We start from the raw sequence: 22,812 nt of genomic DNA on the forward strand, positions 1-22,812 counted from the left end.
ATACAGCCAACAGGAGCCGATAACTGCACCATTGGGTCCCTGCAAGACCAACTTATGGCTTGTACGCCAGGGACCCGACAGACTGCCTTCTTGGGACCATCACTCCAGGATCCACCACTTAGGCTTCCCCCCGACAAAGGAAGCCACCCTGCCCTACTTACCCTCAGCTCCCAAGGGAGCTGGCCTTACTGCCTCCTATACCACGAGGAACAGGAAAAGCACTGAGGTCTGCATGGTGTGACGTGCTTTTAAGCCTTACTGCATTTCCTTTCCCTTGCAGGAAGGGGAAGTAATCTTCAGCCCCCATCATGTGGGACTAATGGAAATAAGAAGTACGTTTTTTCCAGAGTAAAATGAGCCATAAATTACTTTTCTCCTATGTTGCTGTCACTTACAGTAGGTAGTAGAAATCTGACACAAGCAACAGGTTTTGGACTAGTCCATCATAAAGGGGATTCTCAGCAAGGCTTTTATTCTTTATAAAGATATTCCCTAAAAAGGATATAAACAATGATGCTGGCCAGCTTCCCTGCTCGCTACACAGTTTTTTGGCAGTTGGACAGAGCAACTGCCATTCACTAAGTGCTTTTGAAAATAAATAAATCCCTGAGAATCCCCCCATGAAGAGATGAACTAGTCCAAAACCTGTCGCTTCTGTCAGATTCCTACTGTAAGTGACAGCAACATAGGAGAAAAGTAATGTATGGCTCAGTTTACTCTGGAAAAAACATACTTCGTATTTGTTTATGTTTGCACATATTTATAATTTAAAAAAATTTCGCCATAGTACCCCTTTAAGCAAGTAACGTAGCGCACATCGCTCACATAGCACAACTCGCATTATGTATACAAATAGCATAATGCTACATACAGAAGCAATGCACTTGCATAAGGCACACTATGTTACATGTGTAAATATGCGCACTGCAATTTTATTAGGGTTTAGTGAACCAACCCCCAATGACTGTTGTATTTAACAACTCGTCACCTGTGTGACATGTCCCTTACAGGTAAGCATGTTTATAAGCAACTTATTACAAAATGTATATTTTATGGCTTCATGCTAAATTTCTACAGACAGGTATTTGGTTTGTTTACTACATTTTAAAAAGTAATCACAAAAATTGAACAAAGTGAACGTGACATTTAAGAATTAATTTACAGACACAAACAGGTACAGAGTAGATACTTAAAGGATACCCGCGTCATAATTAAAGAGTGTGCTTTTACTTACCTGGGGTTTCTTCTATCACCTGTAGTCTTGTAGGTCCCTTGATGTCTTGCTTATTGATCCGCTGTGTGGCCCGGTAAGTCCCGCACCACTGTACAGGCGCTGAAGGCAGATCCTCTTTGAATGCACTCCTGCGGCCAGGAGTGTTCTGCTCATGTGCAATTCATTAAGACGCACAGCGACGCATGTGCAGAATGCTCCATGCTATGGGAGCACAATGAAGACAGCACACCGCCGGATCTGCGCATGCACAGTAGTGCACAACTTAGTTGAGTTGCAGACTTTACTGGGCCGCACAGCAGATCAACGAAGGGAAGTGGACAGTGAGGGCCCTACAAGAAGACTACTGGGGCTGGAAGAAGGCCTGTGTAAGTAAAAGTACACTCTTTAAAGGACTTACGAGGCCAAGATTAGAAAAAAAAAATAAAAAAAGTTAGCTACCTGCATCAGCTTATAAGGCACGGAGGACGCCGTCCGCGCCCTCCATGCCGTTCTGCCCGGTCCCCGCCGCTCAATAGCCCCCCGAACGGCCCCCGTTTTTTTTCTACTCTTAGCCACGTAAGTCCTTTAATTACAACTCGGGTATCCTATAAATGAATGAAAAAAAAATTTGATTTGATCTTCAAGCTAGACGTTAAATGTAAAAAAATGAAGCGCCTTCAGGTAAATTTCAAAGTGCCTTCTATATACAATATGGGCAAATGTCTGTTATAAGTCTGTTGGCAAGTCAGGTCTCTCTAGGAGAAAATTGACCAGTAAATTAGATTAAATAGAATATATGCTGCAGGGAAGATCGATCTTGAATACTTGTCGATAGCATGGGTGTCAATGCGCATACTGACGTAAGCTCTCTGGCTCTTTCTTCTGTTTGAGTTCCTCTCTGCACTGAGTGCAAGCTGTACCATGATCCGATCCTCTTTCTCACCATTGTCAGTAACGAAACCTCCCAGATTGTTCACTTCACCATCACTGTAGCTGCTGTCCATCATTGGCCGTGGCTGAGGAACTCCACACGTACAAGGAAGCTAAAAAATTAAATGAAAAAAGCACATATATTTTTCTAGTCTTGTAGACACAGCAGGTAAATAGCATGCCTGTTAATTTGGGCACTGGTATTTACTTTAAGTACCCCTAACCTCGTTTTTAGATAAAAAGTTTTTAATGCTATTTTATTAGCTGTGCTGTGACATAAGAATCACAGCATAATCCTCTTTCTTTAGCACCCCTCCTGTCCCCACTCTGCTCAGCCATGATGCAGAGCTTGAGGATGGGCAGGAAGGAAGTGTCAGAACTTCTGCCTCTTTGCCTGTCCTCAGGAACGCCCTCTCCATTCGCCGCTATTAGTTCCTATCTGCACAGTATGCTGGGGAGCTGCGCTGTGTGTGGTCCTGAGGTAATTTAGCTCAGAATGATAATGTACTAATAGCTGTATTGTACACTATTGTTCTGAGCTAAATTACCCCAAGACTGCACACAGCGCAGCTCCCATTCACGCTGTACAGGAACTAATAGCGACGAGTGGAGGGGGCGCGCCTGATGACAGGCAGAGAAAAAGAAGTACTGACACTTCCATCTTGGACGTTCTGCTCAAGTCGAAGATTTTGGCTGAGCGGAGTGGGGGACAGGGAGGGCACTAAAGGGGGAGGAGGGTGCTGTGATTTATGTCACAGCGCAGCAAATAAAAAACTTAAAAGTGTGCTGTTTTAAAGGGAGTTCAGAGGTCCTTTAATGTAGATTAGGAGCTAAATGTTGCTTTAGGTGCTAGGTGATTTGGGTGCCAGGCTATTGTGTAATAGCCAGCTGCCAGCACCAGGTTTATGTAGTGAAAAATTGCAGTTTTTTTCCTCACATACAATTGCACACGACAATTTGCATTACATAGAAACAAGCCCATTTACAATCATTGGTTTTTATGCTAATGTGAATGTTCGTTACGGAAATTTGAGGTAAATTGCATAAATGGAAACATAGCCTTATTCTAAGGTAGCTAAATATGATGTTAATTAAGTTTACAGTCTAAGAGGGTACGTAGAATACAATAGGCAAGAAGAATGGTCTGTGCTTAAAGGTGCGTACACACGCACTACCGGCGGCAACGACAAGTCCACCGGACCCTCCCGCTGGGCGGACGTTCAGCTAACAGTAGTGCGTGTGTACGCGCTGTCGGCGGACTGATAAAGCTGTTTCTGAACGATCCTCTCCCCCGCCCCTCTCAGCGAAGGAAGACTGAGAGGGGTGGGGGAGAGGCGGCGATCCACCGCTGACAGACGCGTGTGAGGCAGGGCTGCCTCACATGGAAACGCTCCCCGTAGTGTGCCCCGGGGAGTTTGGGGGGATTTAGATAGTTTATAGCGGCAGGGATGCGGCGGTTTAGTTAGGGATAACATATTAACCTTCCTGGCGGTAAGCCCGAGCTGAGCTCGGGGTAAGCCGCCGGAAGGCACCGCTCAGGCCCCGCTGGGCCGATTTGCATAATTTTTTTTTTGCTGCACGCAGCTAGCACTTTGCTAGCTGCGTGCAGTGCCCGATCGCCGCCGCTACCCGCCGATCCGCCGCTATCCGTCGCGGCGCAGCCGCCCCCCCCCCCCAGACCCCGTGCGCTGCCTGGCCAATCAGTGCCAGGCAGCTCTATGGGGTGGATCGGAATCCCCTTTGACGTCACGACGTCGATGACGTCGGTGACGTCATCCCGCCCCGTCGCCATGGCGACAGGGGAAGCCCTCCGGGAGATCCCGTTCTTTGAACAGGATCTCCGGATCTCCGATCGCCGGCGGCGATCGGAGGGGCTGGGGGGATGCCGCTGAGCAGCGGCTATCATGTAGCGAGACTTTGTCTCGCTACATGAAAAAAAAAAAAAAAATTAAAAAAAAAAGATTTGCTGCCCCCTGGCGATTTTTTTGCAAACCGCCAGGAGGGTTAAACAGATTTTTGAAATAAAAATATTTTTTTTTAAAAACTTCAGAGTCTCTTTAATGAGACTCTGTAACAAAAATTGCATCCTGTTTCTTATCATCCTACAAGTTCCAAAACCTATTCTAATGTGCTCTGGCTTACTGCAGCACTTTCTACTATCACCATCTCTGTAATAAATCAGCTTATCTCTCCCCTGTCGGATTTGTCGCCCTGTGTCTGGAAAGCTGCCAAGTTCTTCAGTGTTGTGGTTCTGCTATGCACTCCCCCCCTCCAGGCCCCTCTATGCACACTGCCTGTGTGTTATTTAGATTAGGGCAGCTTCTCTCATCTTTTACAAGCTGGATAAATCGTCCTCTGAGCTGGCTGGGCTTTCACATACTGAGGAATTACAGACAAGGGCAGAGCTGTTTGCAGGAAGAAACGAGCAGCCTGACACTTCAGTGGATGAGAGCTGTAGGGGGAAAGAAACACACAAATGATCTCTTGAGATTCAAAAGGAAAGGTGTATACAGCCTGCTTGTGTATGGATGTATTTTCTATGTGTGGACATACTGTACATCAACCTACTTCCTGTTTTGGTGGCCATTTTGTTTGTTTATAAACAAACTTTTTAAAACTGTTTTTAACCACTTTTAATGCGGCGAGGAGCGGCGAAATTGTGACAGAGGGTAATAGGAGATGTCCCCTAACGCACTGGTATGTTTACTTTTGTGCGATTTTAACAATACAGATTCTCTTTAAGTCTAAGTGGTGAATGAGATGGATTTAAGGGCCTACATAAAATTGTTAGGTTAGGTTAGCATATGTCTAAAAAGAGGAGGTAGGGATTTCTCGAGAGGGGGAACTAGGGATTTCGGATTTCATTCGGATTTTGCAGAATTGAAATTTCCAATCCGAAATGCGAATTTCCAATTGGAAATCAGAAAACGGAACTTGGAAATCGGATTTCTGCGGAAATACTGCATTACTTCAATTTGGTTATTTTAGCCCAATCACAGAACTTGAAATCAATGGACCAATCAGAGAATGCAGAAACAACTCGGAAGTATTTGGCCAATCAGAGAATGCAAAAAATAGAAAAAACTACTCGGAAGTCTCAACTCGGAAATCTGATTTCTGTAGAAATACTGCATTTCCACAGCTCTGTAATTTTAGCCCAATCACAGAACTATGAAGCATTGGACCAATCAGAGAATGTAGAGTCACCTCAGAAGTATTTGGTCAATCAGAGAATGCAAAAAATGACCAAAAAAAACCCACTACTCTGAAATCGGAAACCGATCGGAAATCCGTGGAATCTGTAATCGGCATTGGCGGAAATCGGAATGTCTGCTGATTCGGAAGTCGACATTTCCAACCATCCCAAGTGGGAACAGCTCTAAAGAGGTCCTGGATCCATGTATGGGAAGAGGTTATGAATGAAGAAGACATTTGTATGTCACTAGAGGTGTGGAGAGGGCAGGGTTGTATACCTTTTCTCTGACCTTTTCTCTCAGCTTCCTCTCTTTTCTTTCTTGCACTGTAGTCAGGTAATTTACAGCAGCATATTCCAGCACCGATAGAAACACAAACACAAAACTGACCCACAGGTAAATGTCCACAGCTTTTATGTATGAAACTCGGGGCATGGAAGCATTGACTCCAGTAATGATGGTTGACATAGTCAATACGGTGGTTATTCCTGGGGAGAGAAGCAAACAAATGCATAAAGCATGAAATTAAATGTATACTTTTGTTTAATCAATGTACACTGCTGTTTGCGTTATTAACCCTTTAGCAGAATTATTTAGAGGCTTGTAAGTGTTTCAGGCCAATTTAAATGAGCAAACTTTTGTATTTACAGTATTCTTTGTTACATTTCCTGGCTTCTAATTAGTACTGCTGTATGTGTATTTATGGCCACTTGTCACTAGGGGGCAGTATGAGACAATAAAAGAGGACTTATGATTTCAGTTTCTATGTTTTCTGCCTGAAGAGAAAGATCAAAGCAAGCCAATAATTTACGCGTTCTGCTGGCTAAAAGACAAAAGCAGTGCATTGAGATAACTTGTCTGTAGCTGATAACAGGTTAAAAGAAATGCGATCCATTTTTTATGAACCACCTTCACTAATACACATGAGCAGAATTTGTCCTTTGCATATAAGACTACAATATGTTGCTAGTACATCAAGTGCCTAAAATTAAAGCCTACCACAAGCTATAGACCTATATGTCTATAAAATCTAATAGCCCTCTAAAATCTAATAGCTTAGTAATCCGAGCAATCAAATGTTATCTTGGGGTGTATGTATTAAACTGCGTTAAGCGTGAAAACATGCGTTAAAGAGACTCTGTACCAAAAGAAAACGTGCCCCCGGGGGTATTTACCTTGGGAGGGGGAAGCCTCTGGATCCTATCGAGGCTTCCCACATCTTCTTCCGTCCCTCCGTGTTCTCGCTGGGCCCCTCCAAAGCCACAGCCGACAATTTGTCAGGCTGTGGCGTACGGGGTTGTAATTTGCAGTCTGGCTATCGCCAGCAATCAAATTACAGCCATGCAGGTGCTGAAGTGACCTGGTTCAGCAAATTTGGCCTACAAGTTTTTTCCCGGTTTGAATTATGTTTGGCCCACTTTTGATCACGAGGATAGCCATTTTTGATGCTGAAGCACTAGATCCCCAGGAAAGCCGAATTAGGGAGGGGAAAGTACTAGACACCCAGGAACTGTATAGGGTAGGGAGGGGGTTACTGGACACCAGGCAGAGGCGTAGCAATAGGGGTTGCAGAGGTTGCGACCGCATCGGAGCCCTTGGGCCAGAGGGCCCCCGAAGGGCCCTCCCTCAACTACAATATTAGCTCTCTATTTGTCCTGTGCTCATAATAATCACTTCTATAGATACTTTGATTTGTGGTAATCATTAACAAACTGCTCTCCATCCCCTTCTTGCTCCTCTGACACTGTAGTTGACATTGGCAGGTTTTGGCGTGCCGTATCAATTGTTATGTATAGAGTGCTTGGGGGGCCCCATTGTAAAACTTGCATCGGGGCCCACAGCTCCTTAGCTACGCCACTGACACCAGGGAATTGTTTTGGGGTATGAAGGGGATCACTAGACACCAATGAACTGTATAGGGGCGGGAGGACCATTGTATAAGGGGGAGGAACTGTATGGAAGGGGGGTATTAGACACCAGGGAACTGTGTAGGGGAGGGATGGGGGCCATTTGAAACTGGGGAGCTGTATAGCAGAGGGAGGGGTCCATTAGACACAAGGGGATTGTATAGGGGAAGGAGGAGGCATAAGACACTAGGGAACTGTATAGGGGAGGGGGGGGGAGCCATTAGACACAAGGGGGCTGTATAGGGGAGGATGGGGGCCACTAGACACCAGGGAACTGTATAGGAGAGGGAGGGGGCCATTAGACACAAGGGGACTGTATAGGGAAGGGATGGGAGCATAAGACTCCAGGGAACTGTATAGGGGATGGCTGGGGACATTAAACACTATCAAACTGTTTAGGGTAGGGAGGGCCCGCTTTGTATTTGAGTTTGACTTAGTATTTGAGTTTGACACCCCTGATTTAGCAAAACAGAGCTGCAGTGAGAGTCAGATTTCAGGCCCTATGAGTGTTGCTGCACCTGTTGTCTCAATTGCATCATCTCCACCATTCAGACTTGAAAAAGCTTGCACAATTTTGAAACAGGAGACATGCCACAGGCTTGAACTTGTGTCCAATGTATTAACACATCTAGAAGCATCTTGCACAGTCTGAGTCTGCCTGAGGAGATTGCAACATACAGCACAGGCTGTCAGTGGTACAAAAAGTTGTCAGTGTCTGAACTCCTGACCAGGTGTGTCACAAGTGATTTATTTAGTATCATCAGCTCATAGAGCGACATGTACACAGACACACAAGTTGTGTAAACTGTGTGCATAATCATATCTAAACATAACGTACCTGAACTGGGTGCATATTAATTCGGCGCCGCTCAGTTCGGTGCGGTGAGAGACGAATGACGGCGTTAAATACTATTTCCCCTCTGAGTTGTCGCAACTTGGAGGGAGATGTAATTCGGGGTCTGGCAGCCGCCAGTGCCCCAAATTACCGCTACGCGCCCCGAGCAGCATAGCATTGCTGCTATGGGGCGCCCAGTTTCGGACGAAATCAGCTGATTTGTGCCTAAACTGGGGGTTTTAATACTTTTAATCCAGATACAGAGAGCAACTTCTTAACTCGAGTGGGGTCCACCTGCCCATACAGTGGTTGCCTTGAAGGTAACCCATCTTTGTGAGTATTTATTCACACCCAATTTGTTCTCACCCACCTTAACTTTAAGGTGGACCCGAACTATTGCACAAGACAGATGGAAAACCGAAAAAATCCACCCTGTATGTATTTACAGAGTTTATCCGTCTAATTCCCCCTCATCTGTGTCTAATCACAAGTATAATTTGCTCTCTCAGCTGTCTCATCTCAGCAGCCCTTGCAGAGCAGCTAATGTGTAAATACAGGATGTTAACCCTATGTCTGCTTCCTAAAAGCAGGAAGTAGTCACGCTGCAGATTTATTGCAGGATTTCTATCAGCTGTAACAAAGAAATGCTTTTCGTTAAATGTTATTATGTTGTTGTTTATCTTTTATAGCAGAGGGCAAGTTCTGAGTTCAGGTCAGCTTTAATATACTACACCACTGGGGGCTCTCCATCTCTCGTTTTGTTTTTACAAGTGGGTAAGGAAATGCTCGCTGCACCCGCAAAAGCCCCCTTAGTTTATGAACCCCCCTTAGGCCAAGGTTCATTTGATAAGTTTTAAAAATTTTGCGCTTAGTTCCTTTCAAGTGTAATTTGTTCTTACGGTTGGGGTTGGAGTAAATAGCTGTATGGAAGCTGAGTGGTAAGGTAATTTTAATAAATGAAAATTGCAAATAAATATTTGTGCAGCACTGCTACGTGAGTTCATAGCACATTTTAACAAGAGCAGGATTTCATTTAAAATGAAGAATAAGACTTGGAACCCACCAGCAGTGTTTTCTAAGCGCTTGTGATTTATAAAGCTCTTGCTAATCGCATCCCTCATGTGGTATCACACACATAGCATTACATCAGCAAGAGTTTTTTTTTAAATCACAAATGCTCATAAAAGTGCTGCCTAAAACTGTCCCAGGCCTATAACTGTTTGTGTTGTGTTCTCGGTAAGAAGGTGATGCTGGATTTTGCAAGCCACACATTAGACACACCTTTTTAAACATTTCACAACGTTTCTGAAAAGAGTCCAGCTTTAAGTATTGTTCTTGCAAACATGTATGTATTTTTACCTAGAGGAACTCTGGCAGGCACAGCTCTGCGGTCTATCCAGAAAGACACCCAGGACAGCATCACCATCAGCGTTGCAGGAAAATATGTTTGTAGTAGGAAGAAGAAAATATGCCGCCTCAGTGTGAAATTAATATACAGTCGATTGTACCACCCTGTATTCAGAAAATATTATTAGTAGTCAGACTAAAAAGAACACAATTTTCTCAGCTTCTACTGCACTTTAACAAAACCTGAAACATTACACAGGAAAAATGCACAGGAGAAAAATGCCAACTTTCAGATACCTGTTGTGCATAAGATAAGAAGATATATAGAAATGGAAAGAATGAAAGGAGTGCTGTACTAGTATCTGCAAGGGGAAAAATACAGGCAGGTGAAGAACTAAAAGGTTGATGAAACTGGAGCAGTTGCCCAGGCATACATGAAATAAAGGCGCCTGGAAAAAAGGGCGCAGGGGATTGCCGCTAGTAAAATTCTACTTTATTCTATTCTACTACTGGATTTAGATAATAAAATACTGATATTTTACTATGGCTACACTTAACCCTTCTCTCACACAGAACCCTTTCCTGTTGGTGCCTAACCCTAAGACCCGCCCTGGTGGTGCCTAAACCGAACACCCCCCCCCCCCCGGTGGCACATAACCATAAACCCCCCTCCTAAAGCTACCCCCTCCCTTCCACAAAGTTGCGATATGCGGCGATGAAAGTAAATTTTGGCCCTGGAGAAGCCGATTAACGGCAAGAGGGGCCCGCTATGCAATGCCGCAATGTAGCCACAAGCCATTTCTTTGTCCACAAGCCTGTCTGCAGAAAATGGCCCCTTTTGCCACTAATCCGGCACCTCCCAACGCCAACATTTATCTTCATAGCCACTTATCGTGGCTATTGTAAAAGCTGCAATTTGCGGCACAGAATTAAATTTGGCGCCCCCGAGGCCCAGCCGCTTTTATCATAGACACCTCATTCCTTAAGAGTTCATGTGCCCTTTTTTCCTGCTTTATAAGAAGCCCTTTAGTTTTCATCAATGCTGATGGGTTGATTTGTTAATCAGAACTGCTTTTGTTCCAGTTTTCTTTTCAACTGTCTTGATAAATCTGCTCCACATTGTTATTGTTCAACCATAGGACAACTATGTTGGGCAACCTGTGATGTAAATGATGTTGAAAACTATTCATGTGTATTTTTTTAAGGAATTATGTTTTTACGTTTAACAGAAATTTCATAACTTCATGACATACCTTAGTGATACATCAATATACAATATACAATTCCTGCTAACCAATCTGATCAGATCAATGGGATCGATACGATAAATGGATCAATTCAATTGATCTGATCGATGGGCACCTTAAAATGAACCTCCAGACTAAAAATCTACTCATCAGGACTGAAAAGGCTTGGTGTTTCTTTAACAGTTTCACAGCATTAGAACTTCGTTTTTCTTACCCAAGCCTCATTTTTAGCTGCACAGAAGAAAACTGCCCAGGCATTTTTCCCCTGGTGCTGTACAAATCATGATGGGATTTTTGATGTTGTTGTTCTTCTTCTGCTGTTTTGGCGCAATTTTTTTTTTTTTGTATTTATTTTGAATTTGAGATTCAAAGCCTAGCGCGCACAGCAGGGAGGGGTTATCAGGACACAGGACAGTTGGAACTGAGTCTCATGCTCCCTGTCACCTCCTTTCAACCAAAAAGATGGCTGCCCTATGAAAAAGATGGCTGTCCCCATGAAAACACAAACATTTGCCTTTTCTTTTAAAACTGTGGGTAAGAGATTATGTTACATATCTATTTTAGTTAACATAGCTAATGTAACTTAATGACAGTATGTTTGTTTAGGCTGAAATTCCTCTTTCAGGCCTGGTGCACACTAGAGGAGTTTTTCTGAGCGTTTTGAGTTTTTAAATCTGCTGCTAATGTTATCCCATGTGTCTGTGCACACTGGAGCAATGAGGTTTTGTAAAAAAAACCCCATAGCATTACATTGGGAAGAGCTTTTGATACCTCTAAAAGCTCTTCGAATGTAATGCTATGTTTTTTTTTACAAAACTTAATTGCTCCAGTGTGCACAGACACATAGGATAACATTAGCAGCAGATTTAAAAACTGAAAACGCTCAGAAAAACTCCTCTGGTGTGCACCAGGCCTAAGACACAATAAAAAAAACATAATATCACAATATTAAGTAGTAGGCATGCTTACTTTGCTGGGAAACTGTCTAGTGATGATGCTTCTGACCTTAATAGCTGGGCTTGCTTGACTAACTACCTACCTTGGACTCCAAGAACTTATGCTGAACTGGCTGTCAACCTACTACTGCTTATCAGATGCTGAGACAAAGCTTTGATGGCTCTGTTTTAATAAGCTACATGAAAGTGGTAAGATTAAAGGGATACTGTAGGGGGGTCGGGGGAAAATGAGCTGAACTTACCCGGGGCTTCTAATGGTCCCCCGCAGACATCCTGTGTTGGCGCAGCCACTCACCGATGCTCCGGCCCCGCCTCCGGTTCACTTCTGGAATTTCAGACTTTAAAGTCTGAAAACCACTGCGCCTGCGTTGCCGTGTCCTCGATCCCGCTGATGTCATCAAGAGCGCACAGCGCAGGCCCAGTATGGTCTGTGTCTGCGCAGTACATCCCTGATGACAGCGGGAGCGAGGACACGGCAACGCAGGCGTAGTGGTTTTCAGACTTTAAAGTCAGAAATTCCAGAAGTGAACCGGAGGCGGGGCCGGAGCATCGGTGAGTGGCTGCGCCAACACAGGATGTCTGCGGGGGACCATTAGAATCCCCGGGTAAGTTCAGCTCATTTTCCCCCGACCCCCCTACAGTATCCCTTTAAACAACCAACAATGAATACTCAACCAACTGCATCTGTATTTCCTGCAGTGAGCTACCGTGGGAAATGTCCTGCCAGTCTTCCACCTTCCTCTTTTCACAGAGCAGTATTGGTTCCCTAACTGTAAATTCACTAGGGATAACACTGAAGCAATCATGGAAGGTTATTCTGAGCAACACTTTTTCCCCTGTATGTATACAGCATTAGGGGCAGCACAGCAGTTCTGTGCTGAATTTCAGGTACCTCTACAGCAAAGATACAATAGGTAAACTGATCCTTTGTCCTTATCTAAGAAAATAAGGCCGACACGTTGCAGTGTGCTGAAATTCAATTATATTGTAATGGGATGTTCACATCATCGGTATATTAGCAGTGCGGTGCTGTGGAATGTGGCAGAATAAAGCAAGGCATGTTGTGCTGTACCAGGCAATGTGCACATATGCAGTTGCAGTAAAGCATACTCATGTACTGTATGTATGGCAGCGGAGCTTCAAACTTTACCTCATTCCAGCGTCGGGACAGGTCATCTTCCCTTCCTCTTCAGTGTAGCTGCGTTGTGCCGCTTTACAGGGTTAACCTTTACAGGATATTCAACGCAATGCCCCAGTGTGAAACTAGCCTGGTTTAAAGGTTGTCAGAATTCTAGTGGTTTATTTATGCAGGAAAAGCTGTCATATGTGTATGTTTTAAGTTTTAATGTTCTATGCAAAATTTCATTGTAAACTGTAAAGTTAGAGTACTTTTTTAAAATATTGCTCTGTGACTTCTCCGCATATTCCAGGCAGTGAAACTCATAATTATATTATTTTAGTTAAGAAGCAAAACATTCTTTGTTTATGCTACAAGAATCTTTCAAATGTCAAGGTTAGACAGCGCAGTATGTGCAGACAGAAAGCAAGTTTAAAACTCACATTACTGCAGCAGATATATATACAGTGGGTTGCAAAAGTATTCGGCCCCCTTGAAGTTTTCCACATTTTGTCATATTACTGCCACAAACATGAATCAATTTTACTGGAATTCCACATGAAAGACCAACACAAAGTGGTGTACACGTGAGAAGTGGAACTAAAATCATACATGATTTCAAACTTTTTTTTACAAATAAATAACTGAAAAGTGGTGTGTGCATAATTATTAGGCCCCCTTTGATCTGAGTGCAGTTTTTTGCCCATAAACATTGCCTGATGAGTGCTAATGACTATACAGAGTGCACCTGTGTGTAATCTAATGTCAGTACAAATACAGCTGCTCTGTGACGGCCTCAGAGGTTGTCTAAGAGAATATTGGGAGCAACAACACCGTGAAGTCCAAAGAACACACAAGACAGGTCAGGGATCAAGTTATTGAGAAATTTAAAGCAGGCTTAGGCTACAAAAATATTTCCAAAGCCTTGAACATCCCACGGAGCACTGTTCAAGCGATCATTCAGAAATGGAAGGAGTATGGCACAACTGTAAACCTAACCTACCAAGACAAGGCCATCCACCTAAACTCACAGGCCGAACAAGGAGAGCGCTGATCAGAAATGCAGTCAAGAGGCCCATGGTGACTCTGGACGAGCTGCAGAGATCTACAGCACAGGTGGGAGACTGTGTCCATAGGACAACTATTAGTCATGCACTGTACAAAGTTGGTCTTTATGGAAGAGTGGACACACACAAGCAATAGAACACAGCAATACATGCATGCAGCTACATTTGAGTCGTCAGCAGGTGCTCGTCAGCCAATCAGGATGCACTGTCATACACCCTTTACCTGCCATACCACATCTAGCAGCCATTAGCATTCAGGTGGGAGGCTTCAGTTGGACGCAAATCGCAAGATTGCGTCGCTAGCAGGACCGCCCCGTGCAGGCATCCCTCCCACAGGGGTCCCTCCCTAACCGCTCACCTGTCCGCCATGTCCTAGAGCTGAAAAAAGACGTTTAAAAACACACGATTGGTTCGCACGATGGCCAGGGGCCCCGGACCTCTCTCACTGGCCGGGGCCCCAAGGCCAATGCGCGATACCTGGAGGGGAGTGCAGGTGGGCCTGGACCTCTCACACCCAGGCTCTGGACCTCTCACATCCAGAAAACCCACCAACACTGCCTCCATACTGAATGCTAAATTCGACACACACAAGCAATAGAACACAGCAAAACATGCATGCAGCTACATTTGAGTCGTCAGCAGGTGCTCGTCAGCCAATCAGAATGCACTGTCATACACCCTTTACCTGCCATACCACATCTAGCAGCCATTAGCATTCAGGTGGGAGGCTTCAGTTGGACGCAAATCGCAAGATTGCTGTGTTCTATTGCTTGTGTGTGTCGAATTTAGCATTCAGTATGGAGGCAGTGTTGGTGGGTTTTCTGGATGTGAGAGGTCCAGAGCCTGGGTGTGAGAGGTCCAGGCCCACCTGCACTCCCCTCCAGGTATCGCGCATTGGCCTTGGGGCCCCGGCCAGTGAGAGAGGTCCGGGGCCCCTGGCCATCGTGCGAACCAATCGTGTGTTTTTTTATGGAAGAGTGGCAAGAATAAAGGCATTGTTAACAGAAAGCATAAGAAGTCCCGTTTGCAGTTTGCCACAAGCCATGTGGGTGACACAGCAACCATGTGGAAGAAGGTGCTCTGGTCAGATGAGAATAAAATGGAACTTTTTGGCCAAAATGCAAAACGCTATGTGTGGCGGAAAACTAACACTGCACATCACTCTGAACACACCATCACCACTGTCAAATATGGTGGTGGCAGCATCATGCTCGGGGGGTGCATCTCTTCAGCAGGGAAAGGGAAGCAGGTCAGAGTTAATGGGAAGATGGATGGAGCCAAATACAGGGCAAACTTGGAAGAAAACCTCTTGGAGACTGCAAAAGACTTGAGACCGGGGCGGAGGTTCACCTTACAGCAGGACAATGACCCTAAACATAAAGCCAGGGCAACAATGGAATGGTTTAAAACAAAACATATCTATGTGTTAGAATGGCCCAGTCAAAGTCCAGATCTAAATCCAATGGAGAATCTGTGGCAAGATCTGAAAAGTGCTGTTCACAAACGCTGTCCATCTAATCTGACTGAGCTGGAGCTGTTTTGCAAAGAAGAATGGGCAAGGATTTCAGTCTCTAGATGTGCAAAGCTGGTAGAGACATACCCTAAAAGATTGGCAGCTGTAATTGCAGCAAAAGGTGGTTTTACAAAGTATTGACTCAGGGGGCAGAATAATTACGCACACCCCACTTTTCAGTTATTTATTTGTAAAAAATGTTTGGAATGATGTACGATTTTCGATCCTCTTCTCACGTGTACACCACTTTGTATTGGTCTTTCACATGGAATTCCAATAAAATTGATGCATGTTTGTGGCAGTAATGTGACAAAATGTCGAAAACTTCAAGGGGGCTGAATACTTTTGCAACCCACTGTATATACACATTTTGCTTAGTTATTACACATAAATATTATTACATTTAAATATTAATAATCAATACAGTCCTTCTAAAGAAAGAAATAATTATTGTTAAATCCTATCATTACATATAGTTGAATTTATTATAGTTAAAAGCTGGATTATACCAGTGATAGATGAGACAGTAAACCTTTTCATAAGATTGTTTTAGTTCTAAAACATTGTTGACATGTAATAAGGCCGTCTCAGCTAGCTGAACACTCATAGCTGATAACATATGCTATGTTTCGGGAACAGGCCTCATTAAATATAAAACAAAAAGAAGGTGTTTTCCTAATTAGTTAAAGATGTTAAAATGGTGACATCTGGTAGTTGAAATTATTAAAGTTATTTCTTCATAAAAGCAAATATATAGAACATGATTTTATATTATTACATTTTAATGTACAATTAGATCTTATATGATTAATTGTTTTAAGACGAATTATATAATAAGCTTTATATTTAAATGAGTATATTAGAAGCCCTGTGTACTTCAATAAGCATTACATTACTATATCTGTAATTAACAGATTGCTTAGGTCAACATGCCCTATATCTTGTTTGGGAAAGAACACACATTCCAAACTAATTAGCAGAAGGACACATTATCAGAAATGCGTCATAAATGACATTGTTTAATGTTTTTGGAAGTCCAATGTCTGGGGCAACAAAGTCAACCAGCAGACAAGATGGCTGGTGACGTCCATTTTTAATTAACTGCGTCAGAAATGACCCTATATCAAATGTCAAAATGTCAAATACTCCAAATGATGTTAATTCCCACAATATAAGGCAATTAAGGAATGTATAAACAATAATATTATGACTTAGGTATTCAAAACATGATAAAGCATTGACGCACAAAGTTTAAGCCAATCAGAACCTGGGATTTAGGGAAATTCCAGATTAGGCAGCCATATTGCATCCTATCCCTATAAAAGTAGGAGCTGAAAGCTCATAGTTTGTACTAGTCTACCAATCTCCAGAGAAGACACACGAGGCAGAAACTACCTTCCCACACGTGGTCCTAGATGCTGAAGAGATGACAGAGAAGAGGTAATATGCTTAGTATTCCGGTGATTTACTTTATTAATTTTTCAGCATTAAGTTCTGATAAGATGTTAGCAAGAAGTTTTTTCAGAAGTTATTTTTTATGCTCTTTCTTTAAGAAGATTACTACAAGTTTTACACATCTACTAGATACACAGCTATTGATACAGATGATAATACTTTTTGATCTTATTCTACATAACACAACTGTTATATTCTTTTTTGAATATACTTAGAAGATTGATGATTGCTTGGCTCTAAAGCCTTGATGAGATGGAATACTGTTAGAAGGAAACACTACTTGGAACTGTTCATATTTTGTATATATGCTGTATGATAAGCAAATACAATTTTTTATATAAAATCTAATACTGAGAGTTCTGATTCATTTCAAGGTACACCGTCAATCTATAATTACTGTTATAGAGGGTTCAGACCCCGCTATGCCGGATTTATATGATCGCAACCAGGGGCGTTCCTAGGGTCCTTGGAGATCAGTGGCACCTGGGGGCACTAGGTGGTGGCTATGTGCAGCGTGCCGCTGCAAAAATGGGCGTGGTCATGCAGTGAGTGGGCGTGGCCATGGGTGGGGCCAATCGTACATTAGATTAGGACAGTGGTGGCGAACTTTTTGGAGGCCCAAACTGCAACCCACAAGTCACTTATCTATCGAAAAGTGGCAACAGCAATTTAAACTAAATACTATACAAACGTTTTAACACATACATGAACATTATGGAAAATCCAAGTTGAAAAACTGAAAAGATAAACAATTTCATCCATCCTACTCCTGAAAAAATATATTCATTTTTTTAGAACCTCCCAGTTCTATTTTCTGTTTTAAAAAGCTAAAAAAGTAGGTTTAATGCTATTGTCTCATATGATGATGATTAATTTTTTTTCCATAGTCTCGCAGTTAGCAATCATGTGACTCTCAACAAGACAAATTCAGCAATCATGAGGCCCCTATCAAGACAAATTCAGAAATCATGAGGCCCCCAACAAGACAAAGTCAGCAATCATGAGGCCCCCAACAAGACAAAGTCAGCAAGCGTGAGGCCCCCAACAAGACAAATTCAGCAATCATGAGGCCCCCAACAAATCATGAGGCACCCAACAAGACAAATTCAGCAGTCTTGAGGCCTTCAACAAGACAAATTCAGGAATCATGAGGCCCCCAACAAGACAAATTCAGCAGTCATGAGGCACATAAATAGACAGCATTTCACATAAATAGGCCCCTTAATATGGTAGACACCTCTCACCTGGCTTCTGAATTCTCTACTGGCTGCTGTACCTGGCAATACTGTTTTTGGCTGGATTGGGGATGATGTGTGAGCTGAAAGGCCTGGCAGTGATGCTGTGGCCTGGCTGGCGGTGATGCTGTGGCCGATGTTGTAGCTGGGTTTGCTGGCAGTGATGCTGGGATGTGCTTGGCTGGTTGAAGTAAATGCTGGCCTGACTGGTGGTGATGCTGTGGCCTTTTTGATAGTGATTCTGGGCTGGTTGGCTGGTGGTGATGCTGGGCTGGCTGGCCTGGATAGTTTAGGTAGCGACAGGTGCCCCCTAGTTAAGGTAGCGCCAGGAGTACCCCAGTTTAGGTAGTGACAGGAGCCCCCCAGTTCAGTTAGTGACAGGAGCCCCCAGTGTAGGCAGTGACAGGCATCCCCCAGTTAGGTAGTGACAGGGACCCCCCAGTTAGGTAGTGAGTGACAGGGACCCCCAGTTGGGTAGTGAGTGACAGCAGGGACCCCCAGTTGGGTAGTGAGTGTCAGCAGGGACCCCCGTTTAGATAGTGAGTGACAGCAGGGACCCCCGTTTAGATAGTGAGTGACAGCAGGGACCCCCGTTTAGATAGTGAGTGACAGCAGGGACCCCCGTTTAGATAGTGAGTGACAGCAGGGACCCCCGTTTAGATAGTGAGTGACAGCAGGGACCCCCGTTTAGATAGTGAGTGACAGCAGGGACCCCCAGTTAAATAGTGAGTGACAGCAGGGACCCCAGTTAGGTAGTGAGTGACAGCAGGGACCCCCGTTAGGTAGTGAGTGACAGCAGGGACCCCCGTTAGGTAGTGAGTGACAGCAGGGACCCCCATTTAGATAGTGAGTGACAGCAGGGACCCCCAGTTAAATAGTGAGTGACAGCAGGGACCCCCAGTTAAATAGTGAGTGACAGCAGGGAACCCCAGTTAAATAGTGAGTGACAGCAGGGAACCCCAGTTAAATAGTGAGTGACAGCAGGGAACCCCAGTTAAATAGTGAGTGACAGCAGGGACCCCCAGTTAAATAGTGAGTGACAGCAGGGACCCCCAGTTAAATAGTGAGTGACAGCAGGGACCCACAGTTAAATAGTGAGTGACAGCAGGGACCCCCAGTTAAATAGTGAGTGACAGCAGGGACCCCCAGTTAAATAGTGAGTGACAGCAGGGACCCCCAGTTAAATAGTGAGTGACAGCAGGGACCCCGGTTAGGTAGTGAGTGACAGCAGGGACCCCCGTTAGGTAGTGAGTGACAGCAGGGACCCCCGTTAGGTAGTGGGTGACAGCAGGGACCCCCGTTAGGTAGTGAGTGACAGCAGGGAACCCCCCCCCCGTTAGTGAGTGACAGCAGGGACCCCCGTTAAGTAGTGAGGGACAGCAGGGACCCCCAGTTAAATAGTGAGTGACAGCAGGGACCCCCAGTTAAATAGTGAGTGACAGCAGGGACCCCCGTTTAGATAGTGAGTGACAGCAGGGACCCCCGTTAGGTAGTGAGTGACAGCAGGGACCCCCGTTAGTGAGTGACAGCAGGGACCCCCGTTAGGTAGTGAGTGACAGCAGGGACCCCCAGTTAAATAGTGAGTGACAGCAGGGACCCCCAGTTAAATAGTGAGTGACAGCAGGGACCCCCGTTTAGATAGTGAGTGACAGCAGGGACCCCCGTTAGGTAGTGAGTGACAGCAGGGACCCCCGTTAGGTAGTGAGTGACAGCAGGGACCCCCGTTAGGTAGTGAGTGACAGCAGGGACCCCCATTAGTGAGTGACAGCAGGGACCCCCGTTAGGTAGTGAGTGACAGGGACCCCCGTTAGGTAGTGAGTGACAGGCGCGCTCCCCACCCCACCTACCTTGCCGCTTCAGACCTCAGGATCAGCGGGCGACCCGACCAGATACAGCGGGCGCCGGGCACAAATATGCGGAAGTGATGTCACTTCCGCATATCAGTGGTGTCCGCTAGGTCCTAGCGCCCGCTCTATCTGGTCGCCCAGCGCTGATCGAGGTCTGAATGGCAGAGCAGGTCAGAGCGGGGCAGCAGCGGCCGGGAGTTCCGTGGCACCCCAGGACAGATTGGGGGCACGGGCCCCCCAAAATAGGGCTAGCGACGCCCCTGATCGCAACGCTTTAAAGGCTGGTCCTTTACTGAGGTAGCAATCTTGAAAAAGGCAAGAACCGCTCAGGATTTTGACAAGGTCAATTGTCCACTTACTCCTATAGGATTTTGTGTGCTGATTTTACTATGTTCGAAATCAACAACAGCTTTCTTTTAGGTATGTGAGGAAAACTAAGTACAGTACTAAGGCTGATAAATCAGCATGACAACAAAGCATGCAGTGTTTTAGAATTACGTCAGCAGAGGCAGTTTTCATAATCTTTCAGTCTAAGTTTGTTTTATCTCCTGCAGCTTGAATTTGTACCCTGCAGAGAGACATTAATATTGGCTATGTCATAAGAGCTGACAAGGGTCAGTTGCTCATGTGATAATATAAAAGGAAATTGATGCAGATTGTTTGAATAGCAATCCAACAATACTGCTTGTATCAGAATACTTACCTGTGCTGCTATAGAAAGCAAGCCTTGTAGTGGTGTGGAACTCCTGGATAAGGAACTGTGATAAAGAAATTCTTTCATCTGTTTTCAGAGACTCATTGCCATTTTTCCAGTACAGCATGAGGTCATCCTCTGTGTAGGCATCTGAAACATAAAAGCACAAAAGCGGTGTTGAGATGAGCAGCCTTGCAGTTCAGTGGAATCCTCAGTCTACATCATGGGCAAGTAGAATTGTGTAACTGCTGCTATTGTAAACAGGTGAAAAACAAAAGAACTCAAAAATAAGAGATAGGACAATATATATATACTAACTAACTACCTAGCTGCCTAAAGTTGCCATATCCTATTAAATAATGTCCCTGTCCCTGCGTCCTCCTGTGTGGGGTACACAGGGTGTGTGTTTGCTGCTGGAGGCTGTGTGACTGCTGATGGAGGCTGAGTGCTATAGAGCATGTGTGCGTTTGCTGCTGCAGGAGGCTGAGTGCGACAGAGCATGTGTGTGTTTTCTGCTGGAGGCTGAGTGTGGCAGCTGCTGGTGACTGAGTAAGATAGAGCATGTGTGTGTTTGCTACTGCTGGAGGCTGAGTGTGACAGAGCATGTGTGTTTTCTGCTGGAGGCTGAGTGTGACAGCTGCTGGAGACTGAGTAAGATGGCGCATGTGTGTGTTTGCTTCTGCTACAGGTTGACTTTTCCTTGTTGAATAACTCAAGAAAAAAGGGGAATTGGTGTGTGGCACATCCTTTATTGTCAAGAAAGGTAGCTGGTGGTCTGCTTTAGCAAAAACAGTCCTCCGCTGCCCTGCAGCACCTTGCGTTGTATAATGTGACTGTTGCCTAAACGCGTGCTCCGCTCAGTGTAAAGGAAAATCACATAAACAGTAGTATTCGCAGGGAAAAAGAAAAAGCGTGCACCTTCCGTCAATCAAATTTTTACCGGCGTGCTGTCACAGTCTATATACATGCAATCTTGGCGAACACTTCATTTGTGAAACACGTGTAAAGTTGGTGCGATGCCAGGCATCTCTTACATGTCCAGAATGTGCAGGGTGAGCGGTGCAGGAGGTGGGTGGAGGATTGGAGCGGTGGGGCGACGGCCGTTTCGCGTCTAAGCTGATGCTTGGTCACGCGTGTGGTGATATATTGGGGTGCTGATGATGTTACGAATAAAGGAACATATTCTTTCATTTTTCTGCCTGTGTTCCGTGTAGGTATGCCAGAAAGGAGCTGTTACCTTGAGTTGCTTGGGGCAAGGAAATGGGTGATTGTCTTGACCATATGAGGTGCTTTGAGTTTCTGTATGCAGTTCCTCTGAGAGTGCTAATGGGATTATCTGCCTGGCTTTTTGAACCCAGGAGACAGCCCATTGTCTCAATACACAAAGCAAGAGGACCAGAGTCTGGAGACTAACACAGGAATGTTGGAAATGTATATGACAGGCTACTGGAAATTAAATTATTAGTGGAGGTGCAAACGATACCCTGTAAATTACATCTATTGGAAGGGGGTTGGAATCTCTGCAGACTTTAAAAACGGAGACAGGAAAAAGCCTTAATCAAGTTTTCATCTGGAGTTGAAAGCCTCACTTCACAATCTTTGATGTACAGACTTTTACCTGGAAATGGAAATGTCTGAGATTTAATTAAAACCTAGTTCCTCCCCTCCCCAAGGAAGTTTCAGCCTCCAGGCGTAGCTCAGAGTATAAAAAGCAGAGGCAGATACCCAATAAGAATCTTCTCTTGGAGGTAGCGCTTTAGCTAGAGATGATCGCGACTCCTGGTCAAAACGGCATCCTCCCGTCAAACAACGTTCTAAGCTGGTAACGTTCTTTTTCCCCCCGTTTATTTTTACGCAAATATCCGTGTGTGTATCTTTGTAACCTCTTATTTTTGTAACTTTTATCTTGTAACATTTTTACTTTGTCTTTTTGTAATTTTTTGTATATATTAAGTTCTGCATTGTTCTATGTTTTTATGGAATATTAAATCATTATTTAATAAGCTTGACTTCTGCTGTGCTAAACTAACACTCATAGCCTAGAAGAGATTGAAGTGCAACTGTGTATAGTCCATGCCTATTTGTACGCTTGAGCAACACTACCATATGAAAGTGTAATTGCATTGTGTGTGGGGGCGTTTGTCATATGTTGGCCTAAAGCGCGCAGCTGACCCAACGTACGAAAAACGCCAGTGCGAGTAGCGACAGCAGAGTGGCTAACAGTATCGTTCAGAACGACTGTTAGTGGTTTTGCT

General features: G+C 44.5%; 1 protein-coding gene across 2 annotated transcripts in view; it reads right to left on the reverse strand.

Annotated features, from left to right (window-relative positions):
* Positions 1–425: 425 nt before the first annotated feature.
* Positions 426–22,812, reverse strand: part of GABRR1 (gamma-aminobutyric acid type A receptor subunit rho1) — a 122,848-nt gene continuing 100,461 nt past the window's right edge. For both annotated transcript variants that reach the window (XM_068231135.1, XM_068231136.1), the window contains exons 7-10: positions 20,567–20,707; positions 9,439–9,591; positions 5,617–5,825; positions 426–2,256 (exon numbers count right to left, since the gene is read on the reverse strand). In XM_068231135.1, the coding sequence (XP_068087236.1) occupies positions 1,969–2,256; positions 5,617–5,825; positions 9,439–9,591; positions 20,567–20,707 (791 nt within the window). In that variant the 3' untranslated portion in view covers positions 426–1,968. The remainder of the gene's footprint in view (positions 2,257–5,616; positions 5,826–9,438; positions 9,592–20,566; positions 20,708–22,812) is intronic.

The sequence above is a fragment of the Hyperolius riggenbachi genome, chromosome 4 (genome assembly GCF_040937935.1).
Source record: "Hyperolius riggenbachi isolate aHypRig1 chromosome 4, aHypRig1.pri, whole genome shotgun sequence".
In the NCBI taxonomy this organism is placed as follows: domain Eukaryota; kingdom Metazoa; phylum Chordata; class Amphibia; order Anura; family Hyperoliidae; genus Hyperolius; species Hyperolius riggenbachi.